Source organism: Tachypleus tridentatus, chromosome 13 (assembly GCF_004210375.1).
Source record: "Tachypleus tridentatus isolate NWPU-2018 chromosome 13, ASM421037v1, whole genome shotgun sequence".
In the NCBI taxonomy this organism is placed as follows: Eukaryota; Metazoa; Arthropoda; class Merostomata; order Xiphosura; family Limulidae; genus Tachypleus; species Tachypleus tridentatus.
The window spans coordinates 122,125,465-122,151,811 of record NC_134837.1 but is presented as its reverse complement, the minus strand read 5'-3'; the positions used below and the strand labels follow the sequence as shown (position 1 = coordinate 122,151,811).

General features: G+C 34.7%; 2 protein-coding genes across 5 annotated transcripts in view; one reads left to right on the top strand and one right to left on the bottom strand.

Annotated features, from left to right (window-relative positions):
• Positions 1-1,359: 1,359 nt before the first annotated feature.
• Positions 1,360-12,763, bottom strand: LOC143238582 (uncharacterized). 3 transcript variants are annotated; one of them, XM_076478942.1, is made up of 6 exons: positions 12,553-12,758; positions 8,950-9,027; positions 7,447-8,090; positions 4,459-4,560; positions 3,879-3,954; positions 1,360-1,756 (listed from the first exon to the last, which is right to left on the bottom strand). In XM_076478942.1, exons 1-6 carry the CDS (start codon positions 12,584-12,586, stop codon positions 1,536-1,538), a joined length of 1,155 nt encoding a protein of 384 aa, XP_076335057.1. In that variant the 5' UTR covers positions 12,587-12,758; the 3' UTR covers positions 1,360-1,535. The 3 variants fall into 3 exon arrangements, with proteins under 3 accessions (XP_076335057.1, XP_076335058.1, XP_076335059.1); XM_076478943.1 differs by lacking the exon at positions 12,553-12,758 and adding an exon at positions 11,360-11,419; XM_076478944.1 differs by lacking the exon at positions 1,360-1,756 and having other exon boundaries at positions 3,943-4,072; positions 12,553-12,763.
• Positions 12,764-15,708: 2,945 nt separating this feature from the next.
• The window catches only part of LOC143238581 (receptor-type tyrosine-protein phosphatase kappa-like), a 49,667-nt gene continuing 39,028 nt past the window's right edge, over positions 15,709-26,347 (top strand). For both annotated transcript variants that reach the window (XM_076478941.1, XM_076478938.1), the window contains exons 1-2: positions 15,709-16,363; positions 26,236-26,323. In XM_076478941.1, coding sequence (XP_076335056.1) covers positions 16,067-16,363; positions 26,236-26,323 — 385 coding nt within the window. In that variant the 5' untranslated portion in view covers positions 15,709-16,066. The remainder of the gene's footprint in view (positions 16,364-26,235; positions 26,324-26,347) is intronic.

The window sequence follows — 26,347 nt, the reverse complement described above, 5'->3', positions numbered from 1 at the left end:
AAACGTAGAAGCTGAAATGCTTTAATCTCAAACAGTTGTACTACCAACATAAATTATGGATGTGAAATCTGTGCCTGACTATAGATAAACTTTGAAATACTATTTACAATATAGTTAATTAGTACTACTAATAACACTACAGTATTTATTACTATTACTAGTAATTGCAAATGCTGTAATTTTGTGTTACATACTTTAGATAGATAAAAGGAATACTACATGCACTGATCACATATTTCTCATATATAACTTCACCCAAAATGCAACATCGCTAACCCCCTTTTGGTTACGCAAGTCTTATTTTTCAAGATAATTTAGCAACGGACATACGCCGTCTAAAGTCGAAATATTAAAGTAATATTACTATTCATTTAATTATATTTTATTTGTTCAAAATTGTTTTATTTTAAGCATATGAAATGTGAAGCTCTAAAATATATCAAATTTAAAGTTATGAAAATAAATTAGCACATCTAATAGAAATAGACGAAACTGCAGTCCACAGAAATGGATACCACCACTTGAGGAAAACATAGAGCTAATCTACGTCAAGGATTCTACTTTCAGTTTTACCTCTTGTGAATTTGGTTTGTTTTGAATTTCGCGCAAAGGTACTCGAGAGCTATCTTCGCTAACCATCTCTAATTTAGCAGTGTAAGACTAGAGAGAAGGCAGCTAGTCATCACCACCCATCGCCAATTCTTCGACTTCTCTTTTACCAACATCACATTATAATGCCTCCACGGCTGAAAGGGCGATCATGTTTGGTGTAACAGGGATTCGAACCCGCGACCCTAGGATTACGAGTCAAGTGTTTTAACCACCTGGTCATGCCGGGCCGCCTTTGGTGAAATTGGAAGAAAAATTTGTGACCTATATAGGTAATCATTAAATACTTGGTCCGATATATAATGTGGAATAATGATTTAGGCATGAACTCTAATATTACTAAAATACCTAAATTAATTTAGGTTATTTATTGGTGATTGAAAAGGACTTTTGTTTTTTCATTTTCGCACAAAGCTACACGAGGGCTATCTGCGCAAGCCGTCCTAATTAGGAGTTAAAATTTCATTAATGTTCAACTTTATTTTACATTATATCATTTAATTTAGTTTATGTAGTTATTTTAACGCGTATTTAGTCTTAAATTTGTTCAACGCTAAACGAATTAATGAAATATCCCAAATTATTTTTACCTCTTACAAGTGTCACGTGGTTAAAATTCGAGGTTTGATTTTCAAGGTGGGAATAGAGTAGGTAATCTGTTGGGCGTCTACGTGCTCAACCAAAGCAATGTCAAATTTCATCCGAATATGAACAGAAACATCTTTTATAAAAAATGACACACTGAAAATTGTCGAATAAATTTATTTTTTGTATATATATACGTAATAATAATTATTTTTAAAGAATCGCTGAAACTACAGGCTTGTCATTAATATTTGAAAAATGTCAGTATACATTATCTATACCTCAATTAAGACAGATAATTTATATTTGAAATGAGCAGTTTTATGAGCATTTTTTACGCTTTATAAAGATTCGTAATTCATTTCCCCATTTTCTGTCATTGCAGTTTTTAACACTTTCTGAATTTTGTTATTTTGTGGCTCGAAGTGTTCAAAGTCACGAATTTGGTCTGGTGAAACTAGTTCAGAAACTTGGTTGTCAGACTGTATGGTCTGAGTATCTTGATATACGCCATCAGAAGAACTAGAACTGTTTATTTGGAACTCCAACTCTTGAGAGCCACCTAGCAGAAGAAAAACAAATTTACACTGAGAATCAAATTTTTCCATCATGTGTAAGTACTCATATTTTTGGGGGCAAAACCTAGATTGTACACATAAAAGAAAACTGAAATGCTAGATGAAATAAGTATTGGCAATAATCTTAAATATTCTATTCTTTTGTTTCTGATAGAATTAAAAAAAAACGTGTTTTAAGAATAAAGGCATGAATATTTCTAGATAATATCTTCGCCAAAAATAAATCGCATAAACTGTGTTTGGCATTTGATATTGAACTTCTAGAAAATCATTAGAGATCCAGCGCGAACATCAGGTTGCTTAGATTAATTAATAGGAGTGTGTGTGTGTGTTTTCTTATAGCAAAGCCACATCGGACTATCTGCTGAGGAACCCCATCAAAACGTTTTATCTCAGTTAACTATGAGGCTCGGCATGGCCAAGCGCGTAAGGCGTGCGACTCGTAATTCGCGGGTTCGCGCCCGCGTCGCGCTAAACATGCTCGCCCTCCCAGCCGTGGGGGCGTATAATGTGACGGTCAATCCCACTATTCGTTGGTAAAAGAGTAGTCCAAGAGTTGGCGGTGGGTGGGGATGACTAGCTGCCTTCCCTCTAGTCTTACACTGCTAAATTAGGGACGGCTAGCACAGATAGCCCTCGAGTAGCTTTGTGCAAAAAACAAAAAATCAGTTAACTATGAGTAATTTTATTTGGAATGAGGCAACACTTTGTAGGACTGTTTCTTGTTTCATAAGTAGATGTTTTAAATATTGTTTTTGTGAGTGATAAAAAGTATATCACCTGAAACAAAATACTGAACGTCATCAAAAATATCAGCCATTGTTGGCGTATTATGACCAGATCAAAAGGTCCAAGGTTCGAGCCACGATACACTGCTGGATGATTATCACTTTCATCTGTGGGAGAGCTATAACTGTAGCAGTCGATCCTACTATTGGGTATCCCCGACACACCAAACATGCTCGCCCTTCCAACCGTGGGGGCGTTATAATGTTCAGTCAATTCCACTATTCGTTGGTAAAAGAGTAGCCCAAGCGTTGGCGATGATGATTAGCTGTCTTTCCTCTAGTCTTACACTGCTAAAGTAGGGACGGCGAGCGCAGATACCCCTCGTGTAGCTTTGCGCGAACTTCAAAAAACAAACAAACCTACTATTGGGTTAAGAATAGCCACACGCGCTAAAGATGCTACCAATCGATTGTCAGAGCTACTCGACAACCATCTATGCTAGTCATCCCTAAGTTTGAAGCAACAGACTAGAGTGGAGGCAAGTAGTGAATAGCACCCGCCAACAACTCTTAGGGGGTATTCTTTTAACAACTAATAATGGAAATAGCAATCACAGCAACCCACCCCCTAGAGATGAAAGAGCGACCATGTTCGATGATGGGATTCGAACCCGCTGTCGGAAAGGGGGAGAGGGGCATTTGTCCTTTACACCTTCCAAAAAAACAAAATGTACATGTTGTGATGTAAACTTAACATCGTCGATAAACCAGACATTTTTAGTAGTTTTTATTAAATTAGTAAATTTGTTTGTGGTTAAGCGCATGTAAGTTATGTTCTTTTAGTCTGTTGACATACACCGTAAAACCTGATTCCATACAAATTTATTTTGCCACCCCATCCCTCCCCGAAAATATTTCTGTGAGTGCTCCCCAAATTGAGTACCATAATCATCAGGCCATATCAGGCGCACGCACAACAAAAACATTTTGTTATACGTCTCAAAATTACAACTTAACCTGACTGGACTTGCCACATATCACTTAAGTTTATATTATGCTCTATTTAAGGTATTGCTACAGATCTTACCAGGTCTCCAGTTAAAAATGTAGTTAAAACTGTTTTAAGCCCTATTTCCGTCAACAGATGTTTCTTCTTACATATTCTGTTTCGAAATATTGTAGGTGTGTCATTGAGGACAAAGCTAAATAACGGGCTGGTTATCTGCACTGTGCCCACCAAAGTATCGAAACCCAATTTTGGCGATATAGACCCTCAGACTTACCGTGGGGCTGGATGACATTGCTGGTCTCACAGTAATATGTCACAACGTTAATCTGAGCTAGTTTACAATAACAAACTAATACGAATAGACAGTACCATCATTTACTCTGCTGTCCAGTGTCTCCTCGATCACTTCAGGTTGTCCTGCTGTTATATCAAGGTCGTTGCTAAGCTGAAATACAGAAATCATGAACCATACACGCCCTCGTATCCCTGCAACACACTACGTTATTACTATTAAAAAAATGTTGCCCTAACAAGAGATTTTCTGAAAGGTTGAACGTTTTAATCTGAAAAATAAAAAAGCTAGTTAAAAAGATACGAGTTTTGTTTATTACACGAAGACCCTACATAAACAGATAAATCAGTTCCATTAATTTATCAGATACTTCACTGTCAATAAATCTCATATGATACATACACTAAGTGAAATTACATTAGAAAGCATGCGATTGGTCGAACGTTAAACAAATATTTTACTGTTATTTCTCTTTTATTTTACTCTGGTTTATATTAAACTTGTGAACAGAACTATCTTCTACAGTTTAATAATGACTTATAATTAAAACATTCATTAAACATCACTTCAATAGAAGGTTTAAATCACTCCTATTACGACAAAAAAAAAAAAAAAAGACCTGTCAAGTTATAACCCAAATAATTCACCAATACTTACTTTGAGGAGATTTCTAATTTCTGGATTTTCCTCTTCGTCTATAAAAACTTTGACTGTTTTTTTACATTCTGCAGCTTTAACCTTGTCTTGTTGACACACAACCTGTAGAATGTTTTGTTCTGTACTTTACTGTTGTTGAAAGATGTGACTTCACCGAATATAAAACATTTATCTATACAACTAATACCGGATAACTGGACGGCCCGGCATGGCAATGTGGGTTAAGGCGTTCGACGCGTAATCTAAGGGTCACGGATTCGAATTTCCGTCGCACCAAACATGCCCGCCTTTTCAGCCGTGAGGGCGTTACAATGTGACGGTCAATCCTACTATTCGTTGGTAAAAGAGTAGCTCAAGAGGTGGCGGTGGGTGGTGGGGACTAACTGCTTTCCCTCTAGTCTTACACTGCTAATTAGGAACGGCTAGCACAGATAGCCATCGAGTAGCTTTACACAAAATTCAAGAAAAAAACAAACTGGTTCTCATGTTTTCTTTGGCGTGTACACGTTTCGTGTAATAATAATCAATTTTTAACGATAGATATTTAAACCGTATTTCAGACATTCACAGAAGCTTTATTATTTCGGAAGATGTGAAAGAGTACATAATAGCTTCTGTCCAAAAGAGTATGTGTGTGTTTCTTATAGCAAAGCCACATCGAGTTATCTGCTGTGTCCACTGCACGGAATCGAACCGCTGATTTTATCGTTGTAAATCCGTCGACTTACCGCTGTTCTAGAGAATGCTACACTTCTAACACCTTTAATGAACAGAATGAAGAACAAGATTGTTTCCTCAACCATTAATAGCATGTTTTCTTTTTAACTTATATCTCCCTGATGAGGGCCAAAATAGGCTCCAATTAGAATACGTTTATTTTTCTTACAGGATAATTAGTTTTTGAACTTTTTTTTTTTTGGTTTAGAATTTCGCGCAAAGCTGTACGACAGCTATCTGCGCTAGACGTCTCTAATTTAGCAATGAAAGACTAGATGGAGGGCAGCTAGTCATCAGCACTAACCACTAACTATTGGGCTACTCTTTTACCAACGAATTGTCCTCACGGCTGAAAAGGCGAAAATGTTTGATTGAATTTGAACTCGCGACGCTCAGATTGTGAGTCAAGAGCCCTAACCACCTGACCATGCTCGAACAACAATAGAAGCTGACCTTTAAATAATTTAGGATAGGAAAATAATAATTTTTCCTGAAAAATAAATGAGTAAGTTTATATTTTCATTTTTTTCTGCGCAGCTCAATGTCCAGGAACTGCCTTGAATGATCAAATGGTTCCTTACTGCCTTTAATGTTTTATTAAAATCTCTCATTGCACGAACCAACTACCAAATATCATAACTAATATTATAAGAACATCATCAACTGTTCTATATCTAGTACATAACACGATCATTTAGTTTTATTAAGTTTATAGATTTTTACGCATGTCATAACTAATAATTCTTTTCCAAAAATATCTTATAAACAAAGGACGAACACTTTTGGATGTCAATAAAGGGATTTCAGATATATTTTGTGACAAATTATAGATAATATACGTATATATTTTTAAAATAAAATAGTTAGAAACTGAATAATACATCTACCTCATAAATAAATACTGTGTATTATTAACTTTTGTCAGTTAAAACAGATAATAAACAGTTATTGTTTGAAATATTTTGTTATTTAAAACAGATAATAAACAGTTATTGTTTGAAAGATTTTGTTATTTAAAACAGATAATAAACAGTTATTGTTTGAAAGATTTTGTCAGTTAAAACAGATAACGAACAACTATTGTTTGAAAGATTTTGTTAGTTAAAACAAATAACGAACAGCTCTCGTTTGAAAGATTTTGTTAGTTAAAACAAATAACGAACAGCTCTCGTTTGAAAGATTTTGTTAGTTAAAACAGATAACGAACAGCTCTCGTTTGAAAGATTTTGTTAGTTAAAACAGATAATGAACAGCTCTTGTTTGAAAGATTTCGTTAGTTAAAACAGATAACGAACAGCTCATGTTTGAAAGGTTTTGTTAGTTAAAACGAAGAGCTCTTGTTTGAAAGATTTTGTTAGTTAAAACAGATAACGAACAGCTCTTGTTTGAAAGATTTTGTTAGTTAAAACCGATAACGAACAGCTATTGTTTGAAAGATTTTGTTAGTTAAAACAGATAACGAACAACTCTTGTTTGAAAGATTTTGTTAGTTAAAACAGATAACAAATAGCTCTTGTTTGAAAGATTTTGTTAGTTAAAACAGATAACGAACAGCTCTTGTTTGAAAGATTTTGTTAGTTAAAACAGATAACGAACAGCTATTGTTTGAAATATTTTGTTAGTTAAAACAGATAACGAACAGCTATTGTTTGAAAGGTGTTGTTAGTTAAAACAGATAACGAACAGCTCTTGTTTGAAAGATTTTGTTAGTTAAAACAGATAACGAACTGCTATTGTTTGAAACAGTCCATAAATGTCTGGTTGAATGCAGCAGGCCAGTTGATGGTCTAGATTAATTTTTTTTATTTCTGCAAGTCATTTAGTTGTTAGTATTTTGAGTTTAGGTTTTAGCAGTTTGTTTTTTCTGTATGTTGTGGATAATGTTCGTACACTAATTAAACTTCTGGGATACTTTTATCTTCACATAATTTGGGATTAGTTTTTCCTTTCGGCACTGTTGGAAAAAGACCTAGGAAGTCAAATCGTTGTTCTGAACTTAATTACAGTTTTAATACCCATACCAGCCGTCTTGAGAATACAGTTTTACTTCACGATGGCTTCTTTTCATCTTGTATTGTTTGAAATATTTTGTTACTTAAAAGAGATAACGAACAGCTCTCGTTTTAAAGATATTGTTTGTTAGAAAACAGAGTTGACAATCATTGGTATCAAGCCTGAGAGACTAAATACCGTAATAGTCCAGAACTGTTGTGTTAAAGTAATGGTGGCTTAAGTGAAACATTGGATAAAATGGTTTAACGAGCTTCTCACCTGGAATTTGAGCATTAGAATGTGGAAGAGGACTGGAAGAAAGGTCAAACCAATTATCAACTGGAAAACACTACTGTTATTAATGTGATGTAATCGTGCAACAAAATCACGAACGTTTTTTAAAGCTGTTAGGATGTTGACTGTCAATGTATAAGTCCGGGCGACAGCTACGTCACAAAGATAACAACCAACCTCTCGTGCTCTTCTTACTAACTCGTGGACTTGGAAATAAAACCTTTGTAATCGACTCGGGGGATCTTGTATGGGTACGTTCCGCACCAGAAGCTGAGAGAACCAATATGACCATTTCTTCAACGACGACGAATATTCACGTTCGGCTGAATCTTTCGCGAAAAGTGATTTTGTGTTGAAAATTATATTGTCTAGAAAACCTCTAGATGGCGTTGCACCATCATCGAAATATCCGGAAACTTTACATCTTAACCAAACCACACCGTCATAGCATCGCTGGGACAACGTTTTTTCATCTTCCACTTGTGGATGCCACAGTACATTGGCCGCATTTGTTCCTATATATCTGATACTTTCGAGAACATAATTTACAAAATGTGTTAGATTATTACGTAAGTTTAAAGCAAGGAACGCACTTTGGTCCCGGAAGCTCCTCGTATGACAAGAAAATTCTATAACGAAACGGAAAAAAATATTGATATAAAAATGATATTAAAGATACTAAAGTATAGAAGCACAATTTACATGAAGAGCAATATTCATAGACGGTTATATATCAATTTGTAACAATATTTTTAATTTCTCTCCATACAAAATAGAGTTGAATAAAATAATATATACTTTCGAAATTTCGAATATATTCTGAGTATAACCAAATGTACAAGTCAAAATGTTAGGTTTATAGTATTTTTCAAACACTTCATTCTTTATTTGGTTTCTTACGATACTTTTAAGAAGAGTGTATAATAGTATTTTAACCACACTATGCACTTCACATCCATTGTTATTGCCACGTTTGGCTCAATAACTAGTTCATAAAACCGGCTGGGATAGAACAAACACAGTATTAGTTGAAATATTATTTATACAAGCCATTTATTAGAATAACAATTATTACAGTATGAATGTCTTTTCGAAACAAATAAACCAAATATTATATTATTTAGATATCAATTTATTCGTCTCAGTATCTCTACATGTAATAACTCTGTACACGTGCAATGTTCACAACAGAGCATGTATCAAACCATTGTGAACATGACATATTTGAAGCCTTCCATACCCTGACATGCAAACTCTTAAATATTTTATACTATATGAATTTAAATAAGATGAGTGGATTACGTTGATTTATCGAAACAAACAAATAAAAATATTAAATGTATATATATTTTTTGGTAACAAATAATGTAAGATGAAAAATTAGTCGAATCACAAAATAAGAAACCCGATTAATACACGTTTTCGGAAGGTTGGCCTTCCTTCTTTTGGGACGAATTGGGAAGTGAATCATTTACTTAATATTTTTACCTTTTTCGTTGTCTGTATTCGAACCAATCAGTCCATGAGCTTGGTGTGTAGTTTGCAGTATGATAAAAAGTATAGATGCTATTTTAGAAATAAAAAGTAATTAATTACAGTATATACAACCCAAATATATGTAACATTGTAAAATACTATAACCTACGTCTGCATAGCCTCGTGCTTACGGCGCTCGACTTGCAATCTACGAGTGACGGGATTGAATCACGTTACCAAACAAGCCTATAAGCCTATGGGGGTGTTGTAATTCGAAGGATAATTACATTGTTCATTAGTAATGAGTAGCTGAAAAGTTGGTAGTGTGTGTGTGGCGTTGACTAGCTGTCTTCTCTGTAGTCTATCATTTCTAGATTAGGGACGGCTATCAGAGCTAGTCCTTAATTAGCGTTACGCCAAATTCAACAACCAGATAAATACTATGCCAATGTAGTTAGGTATCAATGTATTATGTTAAAGATATCATTTTTGTTTATATAATGTAAGACTAGGACCAATTTTAGAAACATCTGTGCCACTTATAAAAAGAAAATAGAGCTTACAATATCTGAGTATTTTGGACTCGTTAAAACACAATAAATTAAATCGTATTTGTCATTCTACTCTAAATATAGTCAGGTTTAAAGTCGGAGATCGGGTCTTCAATTGTTCAGTCAAAATTTTTTTTTTAAATCCAGTTTAATATAAACACGTTATAAGAAAAAGAGCTAATAATTCATTATATTATTATCCGAAGACAATAAACACTTAGAATCATTTTCTCCTTTACGATTTGTTATCGGTAAATTACAATGAAGTGTCACGAGAATAGAAGTTGACACATCTAGAAGGCTTGGAAAAACCGTGGACTCTGATCAGTATATAACTTTAAAATTAACTCTCGTGTCTATATTAGGCCTATCCAAACGCTTAAAGAGCATTGTTATTTTACAAGCCACCCAGGCTTTTAATTAGGAAGACAACAGAAAATCGATTAAAACCGAACATTGAAAACACTTTTCCACATGTAACACATTACATTTACAACAGCAAACCGGAAAGTAACAGTAATCTACATACATACTTGGTAAAGGGGTTGTAAGCCTTCAAAAATTCCACGTTTAAAATAGTTGATAATTTAAAAAACTTCTCAAGTGATGTTTGATATTTAAGGTCTAAAAGACTGTAGTATCACTATGATATTGGAAATCAAAGACCTATAACCCCCATTCTCTCAAAGTTACAAACTAATTTAAATACAAAGGTTTCTGTACTGTGTATTAACTTCTTCATGTTTCGATTGATTATCAAGCCTAAACATTAACGTTAAATCTGCGTAGCTGCGTTAATACTAGAGCTATTGTCTCACGTTCTTAGCTTATAATATCTGCAGATCCAATCATTAACAATACTGTAGAATTTTATACTCTAAGCATTACAGTATTAATCATTTTATCATTGTTATGTTATGACAACTAAGTTTTACTAGCTGTGCTTCGGCCCGGCATCTGAAGGTCGCGGGTTCGAATCCTCTATGGCATCAAACATGCTCGCCCTTTCAGCCGTGAGAGCGTTTTAATGGAACGGTCAATCCTACTATTCGTTGGTGATGACTAGTTGCTTTCCCTCTGGTCTTACACTGCTAAATTAGAGACGGCTAGAGCAGATAGTTCTCGTGTAGCTTTGCGCGAATTTCAAAAACAAATAAGCCCCACAGCGATATGTCTGCGGACTCACACCGCTAAAAACCGAGTTTCGATACCCGTGGTGGGCAGAGCACAGATAGCCTATTGTGTATGTTTGTGCTTGATCCTAAACAAACAAGTTGTCTCTACATTTTTTAAAGATAGTAGTAGATTCAAGATTTGAAGCTAACAAAACAGCTTGATCACAGTTCTAACTTTCACTAGAACAGATTACAGTGCAAAAGAATTACATAGTGTTTAGGACAGATGATATACAACTAGTAATCTTTAAATATTTAATTATTCTAACTGTTTCTTTATTTTTAAGTGAGAAAGAGTTAAGCTTTCTTATCTCTCATACTTAATACGTTTTAATTCTTGAAGTGAAGCTAAGTTGTATCTAACTAAACCAGTTTGCCTAGGCCTAATTAACATTTCTTAGTCTACCTAGGCCTAAACATTTCTCGTTGATTATAGTTGTGTACTTATAATACTATAAACAGAGCAAATAGGCAAATACAGTTAAAACCTAGTAGGCGACGAAAATGTCAAAATTAAATAAGTTGAACAATCGCCAAGTTTGTTTTTATACTTTTATTAAAAGGACTATGTTTCAAGCTAACGTTCCTAGTCAGTTTATACAGCTTACCACCTATTATTTAATTTTTATAAATAGTATAAACTCTAACTATATTCACCATACTAAAGACAAACCACATTTAGGTACTAGAACTTACATAAGAACAAAAAATAATCGGTTTTATCCATCTTGGCTCATAAAGCGGTTACTGTTGGCGTACCATTTTTAAAATTGAAAACAATGCCGATAGGCGTCTTGTTTCATTCAAAATAAATAAAAAGAAACATTTTACTTATTATTTTATTACAAGTTACAATTTTAACAGTTAGGAAGAATATTTTTAAAACAGTCACGACGTTTCGATCACTGGTAAGATCGTTATTATACCTACCTTAAAAATAATATTCCTTACTCTAAGAGTTGTAACTTGTAATAATATAAAACTTATAATCAGTGAGTATACTCAAAACTCAACTAACCATTTTACTTATTTTCATTATTTCTTCTATTGCTGAATCGGTATTGCATCATTATTAAGATAATAACAAGTAGTTATTGGTGGCCCGGCATGGCCAAGCGAGTTAAGGCGTGCGACTCCTAATCTGAGGGTCGTGGGTTCGCATCCCCGTCGCACCAAACATGCTCGCCCTTTCAACCGTGGGGCGTTATAATGTGACGGTCAATCCCAATATTCGTTGGTAAAAGAGTAGCCCAAGAGTTGGCGGTGGGTGATGATGATTAGCTGCCTTCCCTCTAGTCTTACACTGCTAAATTAGGGACGGCTAGCACAGATAGCCCTTGAGTAGCTTTGTGCGAAATTCCAATAAACAAACAAGTAGTTATTTCTATGTTAACACATAAATTTATTTATATTGTTTAATAATTCAAAAAAGTTTGTTATACTATACGTAACAAAAACCTTTTGAACAAGTTAGTATTAAAAAAATTAAAATAAATTATTTTCTACGAAAACAATAGCATACAGAAAATACATTCAGTTATTTTTTTGCTTGTACTTGTATTAGTAATTTAGTTTTGTTGTGTTTAAAATTTAGTTACTTTTATGAGTGTGTGTGTGTGTATTTTCTTAGAGCAAAGCCACATTGGACTATCTGCTGAGTCCACTGAGGGGTCGAACCCCTGATTTTAGCGTTCTAAACCCGGGGGACTATTTTTATGAAAACATCAAATTTATTAGAAAAAATTAATAAAGCGACCTCTTACTAATTAGAGAAAATTACAACATATTTGTTAACTAGTTAAGTGGATGTTGTTCTTTGTTTTGACTGTTTATTAGAAGCGTCACTTGAGTCAGAAATATAACTTACTTAACCTCTTTTAACGGCTTACTTACTGAGTCACTGGTATCATACCACGCTCTCATCCATACTTGCTACATTGGTAACATTTCGAGTATTATACAACCTTGTACTTGAAGGTCAGCTTCAAAACTGATGTTGCTGGCATTTTTTGAGAGGATTTCGTAAAAAAAAAAAACAGTATTTTTAGTGAAACAACAGTAGAACAATTGATGGCCAGAAGCCAATTTTCAACGAAAACCCACTCTCACTAACCCTACAAAAGCTACTGTATCTTCATAAGTGCCTTTCTCCTAACTAATCTGTTCCATTCGTTTCGTTATGAAGTCAGCTATACATTAACAAATCTGCAGAAAATAAAACAAAGCCCCAGATTTAACTAGCAAAGAACGGTTCAGTAAATGTGCTGTGGTTTAATTTCGAGACATCTATTACTAAGTTAATACAAATAATTGAAAATATTTAGTGCATTTGGTATTTTAAGTCTGAAGGGCACTTTATGCGATACACAGGCTAAACTGCTAATACACATTTCCCAGGATTCCACTGTACCCAATTATAATTTCGAATAGAGGTGAGGGTAACCGATCAAAAGCACCGGGGACGGATTAAACGGTCAGTTTTATGTGCTTTCAGTTGATGTATAATATTGGTATCAACAGAACCCGCCGAGATAGACTATCACAGTTATAATGTCCCAACAGCCCAAAATACGGTGTGTTTTCAGTGAAACATTTCGGTTCGAATCTCGGGCCTTCTAGTAAATATCCAATTATCACCAATAATTATGCCACTTTTGCTGGAGTATCTGTCAATATAGTATACAGTTATAGTATCAGCTTTACTTTCAATATGCTCTTTCCATTGAACATCACAGTTATTATCACTGGCAAAGAAATATATATTTTGTTGTTTCTTCAGGGGCATCATCAGTAACGTTCAGAGGACATTAAACTGGCACTTTTCAAACAGCGTAGGTCAAGCCTTTTGGAAGGTTTGGTTTGTTTTGAATTTCGCGCAAAGCTACACGAAGACTATCTGCGCTAGCCGTCCATAATTTAGCAGTGTAAGACTAGAAAGAAGGCATTTGGTCATCACCACCCACCGCCAACTTTTGGACTACTCTTTTACCAACGAATAGTGGGATTGACCGTCACTTTATAACGCCCCTACGACTGAAAGGGCGGACATGTTTGGTGTGACGAGGATATTTGGAAGGGGGAATGTATTAATCAAGAGAGAATATGCAGAGATGCCAACTATTTCAAATGACTGAGCGTAATGATTGTAGACAGAGCCCGTACAGATATCGTACAACCACTGGATACAGTTTTGAGTCATCCATGTCTGTGGATCCATTTGTGGCTAAACTGTAAACACTGTTAGTAAGTATGCTTCAAATCATCTGTACAATGGCTGTAGCACAGCCATATTTCTAGCATGGTTCTAGCACAGCCATATTTCTAGCATGGTTCTAGCACAGCCATATTTTTTCGCTATATCAGAGTCTGGGAAAATTTTTCTGAATAGATGTCCTGCATGATCGGCTACAGCTAGGGGTAAATTATGAGCAAAGATGATTTGCATGAACATCACTTATCCATTTATGGTTTCATATTCTGAATCATTACTCATAAATGTTGTTATCTGCATCGTTTTTGTCTTCGCTTCAGCCTTTTGTTGGTGAGATGTTGATTTTGTATGTCTGGAACAATCGTTTATCCCGCCATGCGCCACAGAAAAATCGATGTGACAAACTGTACAAAACACATGACTGTCCCTAACTTTTGATGCAATGACCGGATATTTTGCACTATACTCTTTCATAAAATTTTATTAACAGTTTTAGTCCTTTTAGATTTGCCAGAAACAAGACAATCTGGTGAACGAGGCCTCTTTTTTCCATCTTATGAACGATCGCATTGGTGTTTCTATGCCGCTTAGAAAATGAGAAATACCCATCTACGCGAGCGCTGATTGGCTGACAAGCACCGATAACGTAACGATGGATTCCCCCACGTACCCAGTATGGAAAAGCACCGCACTCAAACTATTGGTCGACGTCGGAGATACAAATATTTTTTACCATTTCAGGCACATACATGATTATCGCAAGTAGCCATTTGGACTATGTCTTTTATTTATTATCAAAACTTATTTGTATCTCACTAAAAATTTTCTTTTCACCCCTTTCAAGCCCTGGGGGAACAATTTATCACTTTATTATATAGGTCTATATAATATATAATAATTTGGGAGTTGCAACAAGTCGTAATATTTGTCTGTACGAGCGTATAGTCGTAATGTATACACCAAAATCGTAATGACTACGCTCAAATCGTAATGGTTGGCATCTCTGAATTATATGGGGACTTTAGGTTGCCTTTGGTACATATATAAAAAAGCAATACGAACCAACTAGATCTACGTTAAAATACCCAAAAGGTTTACAACTTCTCAGTTGACATCCACTTTAAAGCTGAAATTTTCATCCCTCCCCTAGTAACTCGCAGCAACCAAGGTAGAATCAGGCGTATCTTTTAGTAATTGTTGACCGTTGTTAGGGCACGTTTGGGACTTGAATACCGTCAGGGTATTATAGCTTGAGCACGTAGACGTCACTGGTTATTAAAAGTTGACAGTAGTAGACTATGTTAGAAATATCAATTTTCACAGATGCTCTTTTTGTTGTTGTTTCTGGATATTCATGAAAAGACACGCAAGAACTGTCTGTGCTATCCTTCCTTGTTTGAGAACAAAGAGACAGGGCTCATGATGCTGAAATTCGGGGTTTGATCTTAGCTATGGACACAGCACAGATAGCTTTGTACTTACCACATACAAAATTTATAAATTCCTAAAATGATTTATAATTACGAAAGAGACGTGTGAAGAATTACTAGTTAGTTAAGTTATTTGATTAGAATACGAAAACAAATAAGCATAAGTAACAAAGTAGCATAGGAAAGGGGATGGAATCTTGACTATGTTCACATAATAACGTTTTTATTTGCGTGCTCCTTTCCTCAAAGTGTAATTACAGCTCTTGCGCAAGTACATTTGTCAGTTATGTTGGATTTACTTGTTTAAAAGTACAAACCCGGACTATAAAACACATGGCATTTTGCCGATGACTATTTTTAGGTCCTCATCGTCTGTGGTAGGGGTCGTCTTTGCTATCCAGTACGTCACGCAACACTCGACATTAGTGATGCATTCGATTCCATTCGAGACTCTATGCGCATGTGTGTGTGGAACTCTAAACTGTATAGTTCAATGTTGCACTTTAAGTCGGTTAAAGTGAAATTTTAAACTCCATTAACAACAGTTTACTTTAACAATGGATTGAGAGACACTTACGATACACACAGATGAAGTGATTTTAATGTGTCTGTGTTGATAACATACAGCTCAATTATGGGAGTGATTCAAGTTGCAGTATAAGAAGTGTAAAAATCGTACAGTTTTGTGACTACAGCAGGTTCAATTCGACACCTGCCTCAACTGATTCTTTGTAATGAGATAACACTATTTAATCAGGTTTAATGGAACAATCACCGATGAAAACTAGTGACAGAGCTAAGACAGGGAGGTCGAAGAGAAAGAAATCAAAGCCTAAACCAAAACGTTCCTTTTTGTACAATAAACTGAACGGGACCACAGACTCGTTAAATCCTTTCGGCAGATTACAGCTGTCACTTCTTAACAGTGGCTTGATGCCGACAACAGACGAAGACAGACTGACAAACCTCGTTCGTAAGAAACCAGTTGATGTTTCTCAGTTTCCGAAACACTTGGCTCTATTAAGAAAGTATGATATCCTTTTACGTGCCGAGTTTCGGGTATGTGTTATTCATTTTCGATATTTTACTTATATAATCCACCGTTAATTAAGTATTGAACTGCAGACAATTACGGACTACATTTCGCTCCTACTCTGAATAAATGAGGCCGGGTAGGATTCGAAATCGCGACCAATTTTGCTTACTGAATTAGGTTCGAATTCCACCAAGCATCAAGTTTGATTCATTTAGATGTATTTTGAAATCCCGAACCGCTTTATTAGTTTGGTATTATTACGTATAAAGATAAGTTACCGTCAAAACATTATATGTAGTTTTAAGCTTTATTTCTCTGAATCTCTTTAATTCAATTTAGTTTTATTGTGTACAATAACAAAGGTAGAATAAAGTGTTATTTATTTGAAGTACTTTAATTCGTTATACCATCAAATATAGAACTGGACGTGGTCTGGTAGTTGGTGTGCCGGAACTGTGGACCCCGCTTTGAGACCATGAATACGCTATAAGAGTGACAGTAAAATCCAACTATTCAGTCGGTGGGTGAGGAGTCTAGTCTGTGATTACTGTTAATTAGCTAAAGTCCAATTTGCGGAGCGCATGATAAGTTACGCTTGACCACCTACTTACCTTTCTACGTTTTATTGTGATGGATGTTTCTGTTTATTGTGGTCAAAGTACTGTTAGTTTAGATGTACTATCAATCAGGTTTAGTATTCATCCTGTCTTTGTATCTGTACCTTTGGTTTGAAACTGAAGAAACTTCCGTATTGCGCAACAAATATCATCAGAGAACGTTGCTTTATTTGCAAATTCTGGAACCTCTTCAGTCTTCTGAATCGAGAACTCTAGCAATGGATTGCTTTTAATCCCTAACCTTAATGTTTTGCCGCAGAAAAGCTTAAACAAGAACTTTTCTTCTTCTGTAGACGAGCTAGTAGAGAAATCATTATTTTACAATACAAGAACACTACCAAGTAAAAAAAAATCACCCATCTTAATTCAAAAATCTAGTGTTTTAGATTTTTCTCACTTATTCCGACATACACTTTCTGTTTATATATCCGAATTTGTAAGGTTTCACGTTTTAGGGCTTGCTCTGAGATCTGCAAGTTATTCCGTCACGCAATTACCAGTGATCCGCAACCACAATTTGGGAACCTTTGCTCTAGTCAATTAGTTCAAATCTAGAGATATCTATGGGAAATCATTTCTGTGTGTGAAAATGTTCAAGTAAAACAACTCTACAGAAAGTTAAACACACGTTTACATTTTAGTTTAAATGTTCTGTTTAAATACAATCTTCTGTATTAATCAAACCGTACGCCAATAAGCGAGAAGATAATGTCTCGAATCAATTGAAGTCATGAGCGTTAAAAACTGAATGTCAGGCTCCATAACATAACACAACAGATAACACCGCACAGTATTCTGATTATTGTTGTTCGTTTAAAATATTTTCTACATCTTAGATTATTATACAATTACACCGATATCATGATTTTCTCTTCGGATTCAATTAAACAAAAGATAATTAACGCAATTAGCTCTGGGCGTTGTATAGTAGCTAAACGTGCCAGGCTCGATATCGGAAAGTCCAAAGTTCCGTCGCAATACTACTGAATAAGGTCCGTAGCATCGGCTACCATGAATGAATTATAAGAATGACGATCAATCCCATTATTCGGATCAAAACTTACTGTCTGTCATTCTGCTAGTTGTTTTGTTAAGCCTTTACTTAACAAATCGACGAAGACAGAACAACTTCCACATTTCAAGATACTTATATAATAAAGTGATAAAATAACCAACTTAAACACTTCGACATACGTGTGTAACAAATTAACATAAAATAACTGCTTATTACTATCACCTCCTTCTTGTTTAATAAAACAACAAAACTATCTACATCAGTCAACTGTTATAGTCCTCTGGTGGGGCAGTGGTAAGTCTACGCATTTGCAACGCTAAAATCCGAGGTTCGGTTATTCACGATAGACATAGCAGATATCCCAATACGACTTTGCTCTAACACAACCAAAACAACTGTTATAATAAATATACAGCTGTGAAAACCAATGAACAGGGCGGCGCAATACGAGACAATCAAGTAAGAAATGTGTTATGATTTATACCTAAACCACTATGGCGTCGTTTGTATGCTATCAAAAGCTGTTGTTTCCGACTAAAAATGTCAGTTATCTTGTAAACAGAAAGAAGAGTTGTGGTTTAGTCAAACAAGTCTGTTGATAAAAAAACTACTGATCAGTCTGACTCGCTGATACAAATATATCACTTACAAATATCCGAATACAAAGACATACTAAAGACATTATAGTAATCGTTATTAAAGTATATCTTCACTCTTTCCTTTTTTTAACTAAACAAACAGAGAATCAGTTCACTAACCAAAATTTCTCTATTATTTCAGCGACAAGGCTTAGAATTTTCACTTCCGAAAAACCAAACAAAACAGGTTTCTACAATAGAACAAAAACAATCACAGACTCTACACACGTCGCTCCTGTTAGAGATGGCTCGCGTTTAAATTGTAAATTGTAAAATGTCAAAATTTTATCTTCGAAAACTTAAAAAATATTTCTCAGATATAAAATAATCAAAGATCCGAATCATTAACGTACCGTGATGAGGAGTCGCAACCATGAAATTCGGTATAAATCCGATCACATTTTACAGTTATTAACACAAAAAAAGCGAAAATGCCCTGTCTACACATTATAAAAAAAATGCATCAACTTGTTCCATAATCCAGGTCCGGAACAAATCTGGGAAAAAGTAACCCATTATGTAAAATGTTTGTGTACTTCGATTTATTAGTTTTCGAGATACGCACGTTCGGACCTGACCTGGTGTAAATTAACTAGCATTTGAAAAAAAAACTTACAACAAAACACAACATTCCAGTTAACATTAAATTTATTCAAAAACCAGGCACAACACTGCGGTCTATACTATGTAAAAACTACACTGACAAACACAACACCAACATAATTTACAAAATATAATGCAACAACTGCCACAGCTTCTATGTTGGAGAAACAAGCAGAAAAATGAAAACCAGATTCAAAGAACACAAAAAGTCACCTTCACACATTTTTGAACAGTGCAAATCAAATAAACACAACATAACCATAGAAAACACCCAGATACCAAGTAGGGAAACAAATATAAACAAACGCAAAATCAAAAAAGCCTTACTTATACAGCAACCAAAACCAAAATTAAACCAATATAAAGGATCATCTTTGTACCTATACTAATTAATAACTTTACATATAACTGCAACGCCCCCTACGATCCAATATCCGTTTATACTCTCGTCCCTAAGACGTGTCCGGCAACGTTTACTTACAAACTTTCTCTTTGTTAACCTGAAGATGACCTAGGAAGATCGAAACATTGTTCTCTGCTTATCAATAAAAGTGTTACTACCCATATCAGCTGTTCTGAGATACAAATCTTTTGTTCTTCTATAGTGGTTCTCCAATGATAAAGCTGTAAGTTTACGGAACCACAACGTTAAAAGTCTTGTTTCGATACCGCAGTGACCAGAGCACAGACGGATAGTCCATTGGGAAGCTTTGCGCTTTTCAAAAACCGAATAAAAAGGAAAAAAATGTTATGGTGTTTAATGAATTATTCTGCGAACCATAACTCGGTAGTTTTTGTAACATTATGTAAAGTAATTCTACTAATAATTTTAAAGTATGTTTCTTTTTACTAGTCCTATAGGGTCTTGGATACAAACATTGCGTATAACACATTAATTATAGTACGGGTTGATTGTGTGATTTTAGAATATGTCTAGTCAAAGGTTTGAACAAGGCTTTCTTTACTCACCTTATTATTATAATCACCAGTCTCGCTGTGATTTAGTGTTATACAATCTGATATATAAGCCAGTTATATTTTCGTAACGCTCCGTTTGTCGTGTCGCTAAGCAACACAGTTATGACTTAATTGTTGTTTTAAGGATGCATATATATATAATACTTCGAACATTCACAGAGGCGGGATACAGTTTCACCTTTTAAAGTTGCTTTACGTTTAAGTCTAAGTATACATATACATAACCTGACGCAGACATTTGGCAGTTCTTGACGAGTTTTAAAAACATCTGGGTTAGAGGTTAGTGGCCATAATTCGTATGTTTGTTTTCAGATTTCTTAAAGTTTTCACTTTTACAATTACTTTTCGTCGACGAAACATCTTTTTCCTTTCTTTCTTCAAATTGTATTGCAACAAGTCACAAGTAATGTTGGTACTTGAAAGTAATTTTTAAGTTGAAAGTTTGCCATAAAATTCTTATCATAAACCATAGGCCTACTTGTTCTGGGGATTACTTCACCATCTGGCCCGGCATGGCTAGGTGGGTTATGGGGTTCGAATCCTCATCGCACCAAACATACTCGCCCTTTCAGCCGTGGGGGCATTATAATGTGACGGTCAATCCTACTATTCGTTAGTAAAAGAGTAGCCCAAGAGTTGGTGGTGGGTGGTAATGACTAGCTGCCTTCCCTCTAGTCTTATCCTGCTAAATTAGGGACGGCTAGCGTAGATAGCCTTCGTGTAGCTTTGCACGAAATTCAAAACAAATTTCACCGTCTTTAGGCATTTAAAATATAATTTTTAGGTTATACGATATATCTCTTTCTGTATATTGCTTTTACAAAACTCCAACCCGTTATGTTTTTAAGGTTCAGACAAGACTAGTAGATCTTTTCTTGGTTATTATTATTCGTGTTTTCACCATTGTGAAAATGCACACAATCCTGTATTCGTCACAGAAATCAGCACTGTTAAAAACAATGTTCTATTGAGAGCCAGCACTGTTAAAAGCATCGTTGTAATAAGAACGAATATTGTTAAAAAACATCGTTGTAACAACAACTAGTACGTTAAAAACACTGTTGTAATCGGAACTCGTGCTGTTAAATACACTGATGTGTTCAGTACCAGCACTGTTACACACACTGTCGTAATCAGAACTAGTATTGTTAAACACATTATTGTAATCAGAAGTAGTACTGTTAAATACATTGTTGTAACCAGAACTGGTAGTGTTAAACACATCGTTGTAATCACAAATAGTACTGTTAAACATACTGTTGTAATCAAAACTAGTACTGTTAAATGCACTCATGTGTTTTCATACTGTTGTAATCAGAACTATAACTGTTAAAACACTGTTATAATCACAACTAGTGCTGTTAAACACATTGTTGTAATCAGAACTAGTACTGTTAAACACACTATTGTAATCAGAACTAGTACTGTTATACTGTTAAACACGTTATTGTAATCACAACTAGTGCTGTTAAACACGTTGTAATCACAACTAGTGCTGTTAAACACATTGTTGTAATCACAACTAGTGCTGTTACACACATTGTTGTAATCAGAACTAGTACTGTTAAACACACTGTTGTAATCAGAACTAGTACTGTTAAACACACTATTGTAATCAGAACTAGTACTGTTATACACATTGTTGTAATCAGAACTAGTACTGTTAAACACGTTGTAGTGCTGTTAAACACATTGTTGTAATCACAACTAGTGCTGTTAAACACATTGTTGTAATCACAACTAGTGCTGTTATACACATTGTTGTAATCAGAACTAGTACTGTTAAACACATTGTTGTAATCAGAACTAGTACTGTTAAACACACTATTGTAATCAGAACTAGTACTGTTATACACACTATTGTAATCAGAACTAGTACTGTTATACACATTGTTGTAATCAGAACTAGTACTGTTAAACACGTTGTAATCACAACTAATGCTGTTAAACACATTGTTGTAATCACAACTAGTGCTGTTAAACACATTGTTGTAATCACAACTAGTGCTGTTATACATATTGTTGTAATCAGAACTAGTGCTGTTATACACATTGTTGTAAACATATTTCATGTCCTATTCTTACCTTTATTTAACTCGACTAATTTCGTCAATAACCTCTTAAAGGTCTTTGTAATCTAAGCTCTCTCTACGTTAGTAAATCAGAATTAAACATCGTATCACCAAAAATTGTACTGATGATGTGATAATGTTTATGAAATTTACCAAATTGTTTCACAACATGCGTGGTAAAAGATTAAATAAAAAAGTTACAATATTCAAATTGAACGGCACATTATGTGCACTAAACAGCCACGTCAGAAATTCCTTGTCTCTCCCCCGCCAGTAAGTCTAAGGGCCTATAACATTTAATACCGGGGTTCCATACCCCTGGTAGACACACCAGAGATAGTTCATTATGCACCTTTCCGCATGACAACAAGCACATACTTATTGGGTTCAGATATGGCTGTCCACAAGTTTGAACTACTAATAAAACTGAAAGTTGTCATGCTAGACCTACTGCAGCCAAAAGATCTTTGCCCGGCTCTGTGGAACGAATAACGGGGTTAACTGTCACTTTCATAACGCATCTCGTCCCGAACCGCCACTACAGCTTGACACATACATACCACACCGGTCCGTCGTCAAGAAAGGACCGAGAACTTCTTAAGGAAGCCTTTTTCTGGACATATTGCAATATGAAAGTGATGTTATTTAAGATTTATGAATTATGTTCATATGTTGTTGCTTTTTACTTGCGTGATAAATAAGTTGGCTTCAGAAACCTTATTTTATTTCAATCATGTAATATTTTAACGTTTTTTATAACCATTTAATCTAACGTCTTGTCCAGCACTAAAATTTATATTAGATATTTTTTTAAAGATATTAATAATTCAAACTTTAATTGCTTTATCCAGTTTTACTTTAATTAAAAATCATTCTTACTAAATGTGAATTATCTCTCGTTTTTTTATCGTATCTGAGGTAACTGTTTTTCTGTTTAGTTGTTTCACTGCCTATACAGTAATTTTCTCTCTATTGTTCTGATTGTATCTATAGTAACGATCGCTCTGTTGATTTGTTTATTTGTCTCTCTATTAACAATAGAGAAAACACGAGTTTATTAATCACATGTGATTCATTTTTAAAATATAAATAAAGAGATCCAAACATTTATTGTCGAGTATTAAAAAAATCTGAAATCGGGTGAGATTATTTTAGAGTGCATGTCAACTTAATGTTTAAAAACACATAACACGATATTTTTCATCGTTTAACAATTTCAGTTCGTCTTGTCGGCAACCGAGCCCTAACAAAAAATATTAGTCCTAGTAAAATGTAGGCAACGGAAAGTTTATTACAAGTTATTACATCAAGATGGAACAAAAACTAGATGTTTCTGTAGTCAACAAAACCTCACTGATAAACATTTCATTAATTAGTATACCCTAATTAAATGTGTTTACAACGTGAAACTTGACCACGTAACAGCGATAAGTTTGAAGGCTTCTATAAAGCTAAAACAGCGAGTTTGGACTCCAATGGGCACAATACATGTAGCATATTGTGCTTTATCATACAGTAATTTATCATATTATTCAAAAATCTTATCTCTGTCACGTACTACTAATAAAAATAATATACAAAGTATTTCAGATGATTTCTAAATATCTCCATCAGCGACCCCTGGACTATTGTAATCTTGCATGTACAAACCTTTTCACTGTTACTGAGTAACTACTGTTGTTTTCCATACGTAAACATCTCTTACTGTCAGTTGTTGATTATTGTTATCTAACACAAATTTCCTTCAGCGACATCTAGTGATGACTTTCCTATCGTGCTTGCAAATTTCCTTCAGTGGCACCTAGAAACTTACATCAGCGACATCTGGTAACTACTGCCCTACCACCTTGCAAATTTCTTTCAGCGGCATCTGGTGATTACTATAATATCTCATATACTAGCTCTTCAGAAATGTTTAGTGGTTATTAATACGTCACATGTACAAACCTCTTCGGCGACAGCTTGTGAACAATGTTATCTCAGACTATAGTAATTATTTATGGAAGTAAAGTTTTATTACTTTCTTAAAATTCAAAAGTTACTGTACTTCAGATAAAATTAAACTAGGATTTTCTTTCTCAATGAAATATTTATTATTTAATTTCGTACAAACCTACTCGAGGGCTTTCTGTTCCAGACGTCCATAATTTTGAAATGACAAACTAGAAGGAACGACGCTAATCATCACCACCTGCTGCACATTCTTTACTAACGAACAATAAAATGAAGCATGTCAACACGTTCCCACGACGTAACATCCAAGTCATGTCAGGCCGATTACTTGATAGACAATTAATTTATTACATTATAATTTGATATTTTTAGATATACAAACTAAAGCTATCCACTCAATATTGAACGATGAATTACGGCGTAGTTATACTTAAAAACTAGCTCAGTTCCATACTGCCCACGTTAAGCTTTCAAAATAGGAATAATTAAGTTAATAATTATTACTAGTCACTCAGAGGCAGGTCCCGATCATTGAAGCCTGCAAGATAGCCTTAGAACTCTATATCCGAGACCCTAACCCATCAATAGACATTCCCAGCAACCCTCATAAAATTCATCACAATGAAAACAAATTTCGTGTTCAACAACCACAACTATACACAAACAAATGGCCTAAGCATGGACAACCCAATATCACCAGTTCTAGCCAATATTTGTATATACAAGCAATTAACACAGCATTACATCCACCACTATACTGGTACAGATATGTAGACGACACGATTGCGGGATTCACATCTGCAGAACACATACTTATTTTTTACAATCACATTAATGCTATACATCCCAACATTAACTTCACATGTGAACAGGAAGAAAGCAATCAAATATCATTTTTTAACCTCAAAATTACAAGAACCGATACACAATTTAAAACAGGAATCCATCGAAAAATCACCCATACAGGACTATACATTCCTTGGGACTCAGCACATGAAACAAAAAAACACCTCAACATACTAAGGAACCAAATAAACACAGCCATAAAACTATGCTCACCAGATAAAATTAACGATGAATTAGACAAATTAAAACAATACTTCATCAACATCAATAAGTTTCCTCCACAAACCGTAGAAAACATTATACGCACACACCTAGACAAAAAGCAAAATAAACTAACAAAAGTAAATATACCCCACGATTTAAAAAAAATCACGAAATCATATACCGCTGCATACCATATATTTCCAACATCAGCAGAAAAATAACCAACATTTGGCAAAAATTAATAACGAAATATGACATTCCAGTTAATATCAAATTTATTCAAAAACCAGGCACAAAACTAAGGTCTATACTATGTAAAACTACACCGACAAACACCACACCAACATTATTTATAAAATACAATGTGATAACTGCCACGACTTCTATATTTGAGAAACAAGTAGAAAAATGGAAGCCAGATTCACACAACACAAAGAGTCACCTTCACACGTTTTCAAACACTGCAAATCAAATAAAGACAACATATCCATAAAAAATACCCAAACAAACAAAATAAATAAAGAAACAAACATAAACAAATGCAAAATTAAAGAAGCCTTACTTATACAGCAACTCAAACCCAAAATAAACCAACACAAAAAAACACCTATTATTAATAAACATATCCAACATCTGAGGCTACCCTCTACATTACTACACTCAATTACACATCAGCCTTCAAATATGTGGTCAGCTATCGGTCAGTTACCTCTTTCTTTCTTTGTGAACCTGACGATGACCGAAGAAGGTCGAAACGTTGTTCGCTCCTTTACATAGTGCTTTCTCTACTCATACCACCCGTTTTTTACACATATAAAGTGGTGATTTATATGACTTGGTGTTTTGTGACTTATTTTTCGCAGATCTTCTAAAAAATAGCCTATTATTTGTTGTGCTTATCATATTATACCAATAAGTTTTTAATTGTAAATAACTGATCGTTTCATTTTACTGTTTATTCTTTGGCAGGCTGCCACGAAGGGGGAGCCACATAGCACGAGACACGGTTCTAAACCTGGAAACGAGGAAAAAAACAGCTATAAAAAACTAATTCCTTGTAAGTTGAAGCACTAGATTGTAA